General features: G+C 55.2%; 6 protein-coding genes across 6 annotated transcripts; 3 read left to right on the top strand and 3 right to left on the bottom strand.

Annotated features, from left to right (window-relative positions):
* Nucleotides 1-4: 4 nt before the first annotated feature.
* Nucleotides 5-762, top strand: BO97DRAFT_476804 (DASH complex subunit DAD3 family protein; the record flags this gene model as incomplete). Its single annotated transcript, XM_025700504.1, has 2 exons — nt 5-309; nt 451-762. The coding sequence occupies exons 1-2, from the start codon at nt 115-117 to the stop codon at nt 760-762; spliced, it is 507 nt and encodes a 168-aa protein (XP_025553181.1). The 5' UTR covers nt 5-114.
* A 150-nt stretch (nt 763-912) lies between these two features.
* Nucleotides 913-2,556, bottom strand: BO97DRAFT_387296 (mitochondrial 37S ribosomal protein uS5m). The gene is made up of 2 exons (XM_025693589.1): nt 1,355-2,556; nt 913-1,291 (listed from the first exon to the last, which is right to left on the bottom strand). Exons 1-2 carry the CDS (start codon nt 2,439-2,441, stop codon nt 1,071-1,073), a joined length of 1,308 nt encoding a protein of 435 aa, XP_025553180.1. The 5' UTR covers nt 2,442-2,556; the 3' UTR covers nt 913-1,070.
* Nucleotides 2,557-2,714: 158 nt separating this feature from the next.
* On the top strand, nt 2,715-4,667 carry BO97DRAFT_404429 (tRNA (uracil(54)-C(5))-methyltransferase). Its single transcript, XM_025694965.1, has one exon. The coding sequence runs from the start codon at nt 2,797-2,799 to the stop codon at nt 4,531-4,533; it is 1,737 nt and encodes a 578-aa protein (XP_025553179.1). The 5' UTR covers nt 2,715-2,796; the 3' UTR covers nt 4,534-4,667.
* Nucleotides 4,668-4,767: 100 nt separating this feature from the next.
* Nucleotides 4,768-6,743, bottom strand: BO97DRAFT_476801 (actin-related protein 3). Its single transcript, XM_025700503.1, has 4 exons — nt 6,522-6,743; nt 6,427-6,449; nt 5,994-6,355; nt 4,768-5,925 (listed from the first exon to the last, which is right to left on the bottom strand). Exons 1-4 carry the CDS (start codon nt 6,554-6,556, stop codon nt 5,026-5,028), a joined length of 1,320 nt encoding a protein of 439 aa, XP_025553178.1. The 5' UTR covers nt 6,557-6,743; the 3' UTR covers nt 4,768-5,025.
* Nucleotides 6,744-7,716: 973 nt separating this feature from the next.
* On the top strand, nt 7,717-9,484 carry BO97DRAFT_387287 (threonine aspartase 1; the record flags this gene model as incomplete). The annotated part of the gene is made up of 5 exons (XM_025693588.1): nt 7,717-7,913; nt 7,979-8,178; nt 8,240-9,145; nt 9,196-9,305; nt 9,359-9,484. Exons 1-5 carry the CDS (start codon nt 7,807-7,809, stop codon nt 9,482-9,484), a joined length of 1,449 nt encoding a protein of 482 aa, XP_025553177.1. The 5' UTR covers nt 7,717-7,806.
* A 115-nt stretch (nt 9,485-9,599) lies between these two features.
* BO97DRAFT_365693 (TFIIH/NER complex subunit TFB4) lies at nt 9,600-11,368 on the bottom strand. Its single transcript, XM_025692583.1, has 3 exons — nt 11,187-11,368; nt 10,618-11,112; nt 9,600-10,566 (listed from the first exon to the last, which is right to left on the bottom strand). The coding sequence occupies exons 1-3, from the start codon at nt 11,230-11,232 to the stop codon at nt 9,998-10,000; spliced, it is 1,110 nt and encodes a 369-aa protein (XP_025553176.1). The 5' UTR covers nt 11,233-11,368; the 3' UTR covers nt 9,600-9,997.
* Between the last annotated feature and the right edge of the window lie 769 nt (nt 11,369-12,137).

Genomic DNA, 12,137 nt, shown 5'->3' with positions numbered 1-12,137 from the left:
AACGCAACCCGACTCGACCGCAAGACGACAAGATCCATACTCCCATTCAAGATCAATTACAACTCACCTCCGTCGAAGCCTCAGTCTCAAACCATACAAGCAACATAAACAATAATGTCCACCCCCAACGAAACCCCCACCTCCACCACCAGCACCTCCCCCGCAGCCGACAATACCGCAGCGGACAACCCGGCACCAAACTCCCCCCAAACCACCAATCCCCTCCTCGGCGCCTCCAACCCGCTGGTCTCAGACCTAGAACAAGAAGTCCTAGATGAATATGCCCGACTCCTCGGGAACGTGAACACGGTGAGTCCCCGCCATTCCCAAGCTTTCAACCCAAAGCCAGAGCCTGCCCTTCCCGAAGCCTCAACCCAACCCAGCCTCAACCCTCCCGGGGACCTCAAGCGAAGTAACAACTCACTAACAAACGAATGATGGATAATAAAGCTCTCCGAAACCCTCGAAACCCTAGCAGGCTCCCCCTCCTCCCTCACCCTCGACGGCCTCCGCCACCTCGAACGGAAGACCGCTACCGTGTGCACGTTGCTCAAGGCTAGTGTGTATAGTATTGTGTTGCAGCAGCAGATGATTAATGAGAGTGAGGGTCAGGGGCATCAGGGGCATCAGGGGTATGATCAGGAGCAGGAGCAGACTCAGGAGTTTTATCGCGGGGAGCAGGGTCCGGGGTTTGAGGGGACGATGGGGATTGGGTATGGGCATGGGGATGGGGGATTCTATGGGGGGGAGAGTTTTCTTTGATTCTTTTTGATTATTTTTATTATGGGGGAGAGTATCGATGGGGGTTTTGGGGGGTTTGGGCTGGTTGGGTTTTTGTTTATATACCCTTGTTTTCTTCTTCTTTTATTTATGGAGGATGGGTGGGTGGGATTACAGGTCTTTCTGATGATTGGAATTCTGCATATAAATTGATCTCACTTCTATCGTAATCGAACGTAGGGAGGCTGCTGGATACAAATACAAGGGTGGAGGTAAGGTAGTGACACAGACACAAAGAGACACCAAATAAGACACGAAAACATTATATACACCGCCATGGCGCAGAAAAATTAATTCCACTTGCCCGAGTAGTACACCTTGCGCACATCAACCAATTTCTTACCCCGGCCCCGCGCAACATCCTCCGGGTCACGCTGCGACATGAGCGCCTCGTAGGCCGCCTTGACCGTGTTCATCTTGTTGCGGGATCCGTTGACTCGGGCAGCGAGATCGGAGATACCGGCTGCGCGGCACATCTCGTAGATCAGGGACTGGCAGCGGAGTCCGAAGCCTAATAAAGAGGTTCTTGTTTTAGTATTGTGGGTGGGGACGATGGAGGACTGAGAGAACATACCAGGGGGACGGCTCATCAACACCAGATCCATAGCGCCAACCTTGCCCTTCACGTCGCCGAAAATAGTCCGGTTTTCGTACCGCAGGATCGGCTTCATGTTGCGGACCGCACGGTATCGGGCCTGTTTAAGGGCATCCGAGGCTTCGAAGGACTTGGCTTCGCCCAAACCCAACGCCCCGTTCTGATTGCCGGCGATGGCCAGCACGTACCACCGTTGCACCTTACCCAGACGCGTCTGGTTCGTGACCGTGTGCTGAACGAGGGTCTTGACGCTCAGATTCGAGATGTACTTTGATGAGAGGCCTGTGAACTCGATCAGGCGGGCCAGCGGGGGCTCGAATTTCTCTAACGTATCCCTCGGGCGGAGACGCTCTTCGGCGGATGCGCCGGACTCCGTCTTGACCACGGCCTCCTCGTCGCTGAGCTCCACGCCCTCATCGAGACGTTCGTCCGCCTGGAAGAGATCCGGGGCCAGTGCCGAGTGCGGCGCGAGTTCGGCCTCCTCCTTGCCCACGGTCAGCCGGTTGGTCTCGAGGAAGTTGATCCAGTGCACCGAATCTGCGTCCTCCGGCAGCTCGGTGATGTACTTGGCGAAATCGGCCACCAATTCCTCCGTGCTCTTGAGTTGCTGCCGGTAGTCGGAGTTGCTCTGGGGGGCGCGGACGTGCTTGTCGACTCCCGGCTCGATGTGGGAGAAGTCGTCCAGGTACTTCAGCCGCATCGGGTCGGAGCGGACCCCAAACTGGTCGGCCAGGTCTTTAGGGTCGATGGCCTCCTCGCCCGCCAGGATCGCTTCCATCTGCTTCGCGCTGTAAACTTCCTGCAGCGCCGCCTTTTCCTCCTCCGTGTACCGCTTGACGAACTCGGGACGCATCGTCCGCGTGATATCGTTCAACGTCATCTGGCGGCCCTCCTTCGCAGACTTCTTGGCGTTGGGCGCAGCGGGAGCTTCAGAGTCTTTCGGCTTGGGGGCGTCGTTCAGTCGGAAGGGAGAAGGATGGAATTGGCGACGAGCCACGCGAGGAGCCGCCGAGGCTGGTCGCGAGAAGTTGCAGAACACGCATCGGGCGGGGCGGGAGAGACTCATGGTGATGGTTGGAGTATGCTCTCTGGCCGGCAGAGGCCGATTGAGAGCTATACGGAGAAGGAGAGAAGGAGGGGGAGGGTAGTGGGTGGTAGGTGGTGGGTGGTGAATTGGTTGGAGAAGGAAGTTTGATGAAGGGATTCCCGATTGGAAAGAAACTACGGCGAAATTCTCAGCGGGCCGATCCAGCCAATCCGCGCCCGCCTTTTCCTGCTCACTCACTACTTTTTTCCTCTGGCCGGTCTTTTTCCCCAACTTTCTACAATTTCCCTCCCACTTTTCTTGGGTTGTTAATTTGACTTCCTGAATCTCGAACTTCCTTGACTATTCGCGGGGGCGGTTCTACGTGGTTGATCACATGTTCGCATTCCGATCCCTGCGTCTACTTTCACGAAAACTCCCGTCCACTCTTCCTCTGCAGACTCGCCGTTCGATCAACGCCGGTGTCTCTGTGCCCATCGATGAACGATTGTCCGACATAGTTCGAATGATGCAGAATCTCCCCAGAAAGCCCGACAACCCGCCCAAGCGGCGCAAGAAGCTCCGCGATGAGAAGCGTCAAGGCTTCGACGAGGTCCTCCAGGCCGATATCGACCAGCTCATCGGCAAACACAAGCCCGCAACCGAGATCGAGTACCTGACTCCCCAAGGACCAAACCTTCCCGAGCCCTTCACCGAGATCGAAGTCGAAATCGCACAGCTGTCATCCACCGGCGATGGTCTGGCCTTGTCCAAGGATCAAGACCATGTCTACGTGGTGCCTTTCACAGTGCCCGGCGACAAGGTGCTGGTCAAGATCGTGCGCCACTTCCACTCACTGCAGTACAGTGTTACGGACTTCATCAAGGTCATTGAGCCCGGTCCCAAGCGCAACGACGCGGCCATCGGCTGCCAATACTTCGGCAAATGCTCCGGCTGCCAGCTGCAGATGATGTCCTACGAGGATCAACTGGCGCACAAGAAGCGCATTGTGGAGAAAGCCTACGCCAACTTCTCCGGCCTCATCCCCGAACTGATCCCCGCCGTTGACGACACATTCCCCTCTCCCCTGCAATACGGCTACCGCACGAAACTCACGCCGCATTTCGCCGCGCCCCCGGGCAGCAGCAGACGTGGCAAGAAATCCGGGGCAACCCACACGGAGGTGCCGCCCATCGGCTTCACCTACAAGAACCGGCGTGCGGACCTCGACATCGAAGACTGCCCGCTGGGCACCGACATCGTCCGCAAGGGTCTCAAGAGCGAGCGGCAGCGGGTGGCCGACAACCTGTCGCAGTACACGCAGGGAGCGACGCTCCTCCTGCGCGAATCGACCTCGCGCATCCCCAAGAACCCCAGCGACGACTTCATGGCGGCGACCGACTTCCCCCGCACCGAGGACCTCAACACCCCGCAAGACTACTCGGCGGACCTCATCCGCACCGAGACGGACACCTACACGGAAGAGAAGCGGTGCGTGACGAACAACAACGCGACGACGGTCGAGTTCGTCGACGACTACGTCTTCACCAACAAAGCGGGCGCCTTCTTCCAGAACAACAACTCCATCCTGTCGGGCTTCACCGAGTACATCCGGCAGCACGCGCTGCTGGCGCCCACCAACGCAGACGACCAACCGATCAAGTACCTCCTGGACGCCTACTCAGGCTCGGGCCTCTTCACCATCACGCTCTCCCCACTCTTCAAATCCAGCCTCGGCGTCGACGTCGCCGGTGACTCCATCCTCTCCGCCCGCCAGAACGCCCGCGCCAACCGCCTCCCCAACACCGGCTTCGCCGCCGCCGACGCAGCCGTCCTCTTCAAGGACGTCCCCTACCCGCCCGACCAGACCCTGCTCGTCATCGACCCGCCCCGCAAAGGCTGCAGCGACGACTTCCTCCGCCAGCTGCTCGCCTACGGCCCCAAGCGCGTCGTCTACGTCTCCTGTAACGTCCACACCCAGGCCCGCGACGTCGCCGTCATGGTCCAGGGCGACGCCGCCCGCAAGATCCGTTACGAGATCGAGAGCATCCGCGGCTTCGACTTCTTCCCCCAGACCGGCCATGTCGAGGGCGTCGCCGTGCTGAACCGCGTCGCTATCCCGGACCCGGCTTAGCGTTTTTCTCCGTCTGGCTGCCGTGCGTCGGATTGTAGATATCAAGGGGTGGTTCGGATAAAAGCGAGCGAGGGGTTGTAATTTCTTTCTTCTTTGTGTGATATACTTATTGGCGTTGCCGGGGTGGGGTCCATCAAAATAGAGTTCGTTCTTACTGTTTTACTATCTGGTTTGTTTTCTGGGTGTATCGTGGAAGGTAGGGAGGTTGTATCCTTTTGGTAAGATTGCATCTACATTTGCATTCATATTATATACATTGGTTGGTGGAGGGCCGGGCCGGAGCCCCGAGCCTGAGCATTGCAGTCTGTGAACATGTGAATGAAGGGCAAGGAAGACGAAACCGAAGATTTACTATGGGCTCTTTTCCTTCCAGAAGAGAAAATGTTCTGAACAATCCGAAGATAGAGAGAAAGAAGACTATGGACAAAAAGCAGAACAAGCACGATATATCTCACACGCCAATCACACACAGCACAGACACGAAAAGCCCATCTATGAACTACCGGGCCCACCCAGCAGAGCGAACCGGCGGACGATGCTAGGGCCGATCTCGTCGTACTCGGCCTTGGTGTGGCAGTAGCTGCGGAACTCAGGCGTCTGGCCAAGCAAGCTACCTCCGAACCACGGACCGTGGCGCTGTCGCTTGTGCGTGACGACGGCCACGTCCAGACCGCCGCTCCGCGCGCCGCCGCTGCGGGCCTCCGAGGCGCGAATGCGAGCGTCTACCAGGTGTCGGATATCACGCTGTAGGCGACGGCCGAAGTCCTTGTACAGAGTGGAGCCGCCGGATAGGACGATGTTCTTGTAGAGACCTCTCCGGACGTCGATCGGGGAGGACTGGATCACGCCGTCGACAACGTTGGGCAGGGGGGTCAGGAAGTCGGACGAATAGATCTCCGGGTTGAAGAAGATCTCGGGGGCCAGGAAGCGCTCGTAGCCGACGTCGATGCTCACGCTCCGGCCGTTCGGGGCGGTCACGGTGTGCTTGAGGAAGCGGTCGGGCTCCCGGTCGTAGCGGGCAAACTCCTTCACAATGTCGGGAGACACGTAGCAGTATTCCTCCTTGACCTTCTCGGCCGTCTTCAAGCTGCTGTCCGGCTCGCCGCGGTCACGAAGCAGACTCTGGACAAAGTAGGTGATATCGCGACCGGCGATGGGAATGCTCTTGATCGATGATCCGATGACGTAGCCCTCTGCGACGGGGATAACATGCGTGACACCATCACCCGAGTCAATGACCGTACCGGTGAGCGATCGGTCGGTAACCTTCGACGAGGTCCAGGAAGCAGCGAGAGCCAGCACGGCTTGGACGGCGATGTAGAGACCGGCGCAGTTGAACGACTCGAACATGATTTCGGCCGTGTTCTCACGGTTCTCGGGAGGGTTCAAGGGCTGGTAGGAACTCAAATGTCAGCAGACCAGTCTTCTTGAGTCGCATTGGCAGGGTGATTATAGCGTACGGGTTCAGTGAGGAGGAAGTAGTGGTCCTCAGGCTCTACGCGCAGGTACTTGAAGATGGAATTGGACCAGAATCGCTCCATGTGATCCCAATTCTCAATCTGACCATGACGGATGGGGTAGTTGATCCCATAGCCGGGACCGTTGGCTGCTGCCAGAGCTTCGTCGCCAATGAAGAAGTCCAGATCCTCCGTACCACGCTTCCCGGACAGGTGAGAGCTCGCCCCAGCACCACCGGCCAGGAAAGAAGGCTTATTTGCGACGGGCGGGCGGCCGGGGCCAGAGCCTGCAGCACTTCCGGCGCCAGCTTTGGTTGCAATTGCGGTGGGAAAGACGAAGGATGGTGAATCGTTACCGGCGAAACCTGGTGACTTGTCAGCCTAGAGCCCCGTGGGGTCGGAGGAGCAGTAGCTGGAATTCGGTGTTGGAGCTTACCAAGCTTGGAGTAACCAGTTCCGCTAAGCAGTAAAAGCACATGGTTAGCTACGGTGAATTGTTTGTAGAATCAAGGGGTTTGTTGGGCGACCTACTTGTCCATGACAACGGCCGGAGTTTGGGAAGCCATGACGGATGATGTGGAGTACACGCACACTCCCCCTTACTATCAGGTCGCGGAACGAAGGTGTCGGGTATGAGGGAATTGGCGGATCAGGTGAAAATATGAGTGAAGAAGAAAAGGTCGATCCTTCAACAGCTACAGCAAGGAGAGAAGGGCGGGGGAGGGGGAGGAACAATAGGAGAATGGGGGGGAGTTGGGGGGGAATTGGAGGGGAGTTGAATGGAGGGGAGGAGGAACGAACGGATCGGAGGAGGCAGGCGGGCAAAACAACTAACTGGGAACTGCGGGTGGCAGAATGACAGAACACGTGCGGCATCTTTTTACTGCTGGGAATTAATGTATGGTACATACCTCAATAGTTTATACTTCTTGTGGAATCAATCAATTGCGACCACTTTGCTTGCCGAGCAAAAGGTGTATGTCTTATGAAAATGAAACCCATTGATGCTTGGACTAATCTGACAAGACAATGGATTAGAAAACCAACGACAGGAGGGAAATTGCCTACTCATACACAGTCCTTTCCTATTGTATGAGGAAGGAGCTCCGCTGCACTGCTTCTTCTTTTCCCCGACTTCTTCTACTATAATAACAAGAACATCTCTCCACCAACTCCACCATGTCTCTATCTATCTTCATCTTCCCTGTCCTAGATGACTCCTAAGCTCCTCTGCACTATCAGTACTGACAAGCTATTCTTTGTCGTGTGGTATGCGTCAATCGTTCATCGTTCCTATTCTTTAACACAGCCTAGTGCGTATCTATAGAGACCGGTCTCTCTTGACTGTTCACAGCTGCATTGAACTGTTTCTGAACCTAAACCTGCTCTTCACTCACTACTGTGGCTGCGTATTCATCGACAGCTGTGTACTGCAATCTCACTGTCACTCGCTTGAATTCTCACCACTGCAGTTATTCTGGCTATAACACCCTCTTGCGCAATACGTACTTGGCTGGCGCAGTGAACAGCAACACCAACCCAGCTCAGCGCAGTCGAGACCAGCACGCGCTTTGGCTTGCTGACGCAACGTGGTGTTCCCTTTTTCTCTTCTCTCTCAATCTTCTTCGAAGCTGAAAAACTGGGGGTCCTGTCAATCGCCCATTGTGAGCCGCTCTCCAACCGTCTAGTCCCATCTGTTTCCACAGTCAGAGTGAGCACCAGAACCACGTCTCTACCAGGTCCTCACTATCCGGTCAAGCTCATTTCGCGCGCACGTCTCGTTCTAGCTTCCTTATCGAAGTATCTTGGCCTGAACATGTCCGCCAATAAGGGAGGTGGAGGCGTGGCCACCATTTACATCCACGCTGGGGCTGGCTTCCACAGTGTCCATAATGAACACTTACACTTGAAGGCATGCGAAGAGTAAGCTCCTGACCCACTCTCCTGCGCGACTCGGCCATGCTTGGTGATTTCCTGACTTTGAACAGCGCTGCAAAGGCTGGAATGGCCATCCTGCGCAACGGCGGAACGGCGGTCCAGGCGGTCGAAATGGCCATCATAACCTTGGAGGATAAAGAAATCACGAATGCTGGCTTTGGCAGTAACTTGACTATCGACGGAGAGGTTGAGTGCGATGCTACCATTGTCAATCATCTTGGACGGAGCGGCGCAGTAGGAGCTGTTTCCAGTAAGTGCTCCTCTGGATTCTGACGAAACTGCTTCACCATCAAACTAACCCTTTACTACAGAGGTCAAGAACCCCATCTCAGCAGCACGCTGCATTCTGAAGACATCGTCAAAGCCATTGACCTTGGCCCGCGTTCCGCCCAATTTTCTGGTCGGGCGAGGTGCAACAGACTTTGCCTACGAGCAGGGACTGGTGGTGCTGCCCCCTGATGCTCTGATCGCTCCCTCTGCGAAGGAGAGGTGGCGCCGCTGGCAACAGGAATTGCAGGTCGCGGAGCACAGAGAGCGGACTAAGCTGGGAAACTATATCCCATACCAGGCTTGTTATCGTCGTCCAGTCACCGCATCCTCCGCCCACTTGGCCCATTCTTCAAGTGCTCATATCCCCTCCCAGCCGGCACCCGCGTTTGTCCCTGCTTACTCGGAGCCTGTGGACCCGCGTCTAACCTGCACCACTTCAAGTCTACCTCCAGCGGAACCAGTGCGCACACTGTCCGATACCTCTGCACTTAGGGATGGCAGATATATGGATGGAATGCTCCCGGTTTCCACTGCCAATGTCAGTGGTTCGTCGCCTGAATCTTCAGGAGAGACCGCCAACAAGGCTGCGGATGCGATAGACTGTGATTATATCAGTGATACTGTGGGAGCCATCGCTGTGGATTGTTGGGGCAATATCGCGGCCGGCTCGTCTTCCGGTGGCATTGGGATGAAACACTCCGGTCGTATCGGACCTGCGGCACTCGTTGGCATTGGCACATGTGTTATCCCCGTTGATCCCAAAGATCCCGAGAAAACCACCGTCGCAACCGTTACTTCGGGAACCGGCGAGCATATCGCGACTACGATGGCAGCTCATACCTGTGCTATGCGCATCTACTACAGCCAAAAGAAACACGCCGACGGCACTTTTGAAGATGTCATGGAGGAGGAAGCTATGAGCTCTATGATTTCCTCCGACTTCATGGGTAACTGATTCCCATCCTCTTTCTGGAAATAGCTGACATCCATGATCTAGGCCATCCCGGTGTGCGTGGAAGTAGGTGCCAGGCTGCAATCGGCATTGTTGCGGTCAAAAAGACAACGCACGGCATTTACCTCTATTTTGGCCACAACACAGACTCATTCGTAAGCCATGACCTTAACTTGACTGATTGTGGACTATGTGTTGAAGATATCAGGTAATCGCGTCGATGAGCAGCGAGGACAAGCAGCCTGTGTGTGTGATGTCCCGCAATAATGGCAACGGCAGTATTGCTCAGGGAGGTCGCGCCACTCGCAGCAAGCCGATGTCGCATGCGAAGTAGTGGGCTTTCGCTCAGCTCGAAGCATGCTTACGCTTATTACTTGGCGCCAATCCGGAGCGTTCTGGAAGACTACCACTTCAAAGAGTAAGTGAATTGGTATTCTTGATCCCTAATGCTAGATACAGGCCTGAAACTCAACGATGCAGGCTGACGTATCTTTACAATTTGAATCCAGCACCTGCGCTTTGCGTCAAGTCTGGGCCAACACGGGTCCAATATCACTAAGAGCCTTTTCAGCCGGAAAGAGATTCTGCAACGCGGTTGTCCTGGCACCAAGCACTGGTTATACCATTGTGTGATTGGGTTCAGGATGTGTTGAGCAGCCAGGTAATCAGGTGGAGAACAGAGTGCATCCGTTTCCTATGTATTTCCTCACGCCTAGTAGGCCACGAATAACACAGTATTTCCCGCGGGATAGGAGCTTTGTAGACCCGGAAGGGTAGCGAGACCAGCACGATTGCCGTTTAGTTAGAGCAAGACATAGTAAGTCCTGCGGAGCCATCTTTCTCCCCCTCACGGACCAGGTGTCGTCGTAGGCGTCGGGGTGGCCGAGGGCCCATTGGCACCACGCGCCTTCTTCTTTTTCTTCTTCCGTGCGACAACGGCGGGCTTGGCCCCGTAGTCCCCCATCTCCAGCACCGACCCACACGTCAAACACTCGCCCTTCTCCAACGGCTCGCAGAAGATACTCAGACAGATAGAGCACACGAACCCGACATCGACGACGCGGCGATGACAGAAGCACGCCGCGCGAAAATCCACATCCACGCGAGTCGGCAGGATGAGATGCCTCCGCGAGCGCTGGTCCGGCAAAAACGCCATCATCAGATACTGCAGCAGCCCACGCGGCTCCGCCAGCGCCATATACACGCCTTTCGTCGCATCGGCTGCCTGCTGCAGGAACACCGCGTCGCCGCTCAGCTTGCACACATCGATAGGGATATGCAGCCGCTGACACGCGAAGATGGCGTTCATAATCGGGATATACTGATGGGCGGCGCCCGTGGCGCTACTGACGCTGACGATCAAAATCCGCGACTGCAATCCTGATTCCGTCCCTGCACTTCGATTTGAACTCTCGCCTGCCGGGCCGGCGCTGCCCCCTCCTCCTCCTCCTCCACCACCTCCTCCACTGGTGGAACTAGGACCATGGGTATTAACCTCCGTCTCCCCACCATGCGCCTCCGCCCACGCCATCGTCCGCCGATTGATATGACTCAGCGCCAGCGTCAACGCCCCAGCCATCAATGTCGATGTCGTCCCGCTTAGGTTCTCGGGTGTTGTGTTGTCGTGAAGCAGTTTGTGTAGGTTCTCGGTGACTTGTTCTTCCACGATCCGGAATGGTCTGTATTTGTTCATTTCTGTGGGTGGTACCGGCCGGTTTTTGTTGGTGCTGCTTGTGCTGGTGGGTGAGGCATGTTGAGAGGCAGACACAGGGTACAGCCAGTTCGCGCTGTGCGTGTGCGCTGCTACGACTGCTACTTCGTTGGCGTAGTTGCAGGCGAGGTGGGCGTTGAGGTATACGAGGATGTTGGCGATTGCGGTGCTGAGCGGGAGGGAGGGTGAGAGTTGTGACCAGGCGTGGGGGTTTGTGTCGAGGATGACGGTTAGGAGGGAGGGGGGGCGGTCTTTTTTTGATTTTGTTAGTGGTTTGGTTTTGTGGCGCTGATGTTTGGGGGGTTGGGGAGGGGGGAAGACTTACCATTCGCACTTGTTGAGTAGTGCTCTGTTGCGTCGATGGTGTTCATTCTGATTGTTGTGGACGGGTGGTGGGTTTGTTGGTTGGAGATGATCAATTGCGGTGCGTAGAAGATTATTCTGTGGGTGCGTTCATTGTGTGTAGAGAGAGAGAGGCTGAACGATATGTTTTCAGATTCAGAAAAGGTGAAGAGTAAGTATGGGGTCGAGTTATAGAGCAGGGCATAAATTGATAAAGATAACGGAGGAGGGTGCTTTCACCGCCTTCATCACCGCATTTCATTCCAGGCTGGATAGTTGTTTGCCCATTCGGGAATAGTGCTGTCTACATAGCAGTTCAATGCAAATAGATACTGTAGACATGGTCACTAGTGATAAGTACACTGATTCCCAAGCACTCCGATGGGACTGATCTTTGCTAATTACGGTGATTGATAACAGCAGACTCCTTGTTTTGACTGCGTTCCCTGGCAAGTCCAGCTATCTGCGGCGCTAACTACCTATCCCTCCGCATTGGTGTCTTAGAGATTCTTGGGTAACCTGAGTGAACCTCGGCCATTCTTGATATCTAGATCTAGTAAACCGCCATCATATGCACTGATCTTGTCTGACTGAGAATCAGGACCAGGTCCTGGAAGCCTAAGTCCGTCCAATTATTTATCTTAGTTAGCTGATACTAGTAACTATAGAGAACTAGGTAGTTGGATATTCAACTTCTTTTTAGGTCATCAGTCTTGTTTTGTTTATCCAGTCAGGGATTGATGCACATAGATATACAATTGCCTTTAACGAACTTGAATGCAGTACCCAATATCTGTGACGGAGTACAGTACACCCCTGATTTACAAGGAAACACTCAGCGGGATTGATGTTGGATATGTAGACTAGTTGCTAGTGACGTCGGGTAATGACGTCCTTGATCTAGCTAGTGCTACTATAGTATGTACTAGCACGG

Source organism: Aspergillus homomorphus, assembly GCF_003184865.1.
Source record: "Aspergillus homomorphus CBS 101889 unplaced genomic scaffold BO97scaffold_10, whole genome shotgun sequence".
In the NCBI taxonomy this organism is placed as follows: Eukaryota; Fungi; Ascomycota; class Eurotiomycetes; order Eurotiales; family Aspergillaceae; genus Aspergillus; species Aspergillus homomorphus.
Note: the sequence above shows the minus strand (reverse complement) of the source record. Positions and strands in the feature narration are given on the sequence as shown.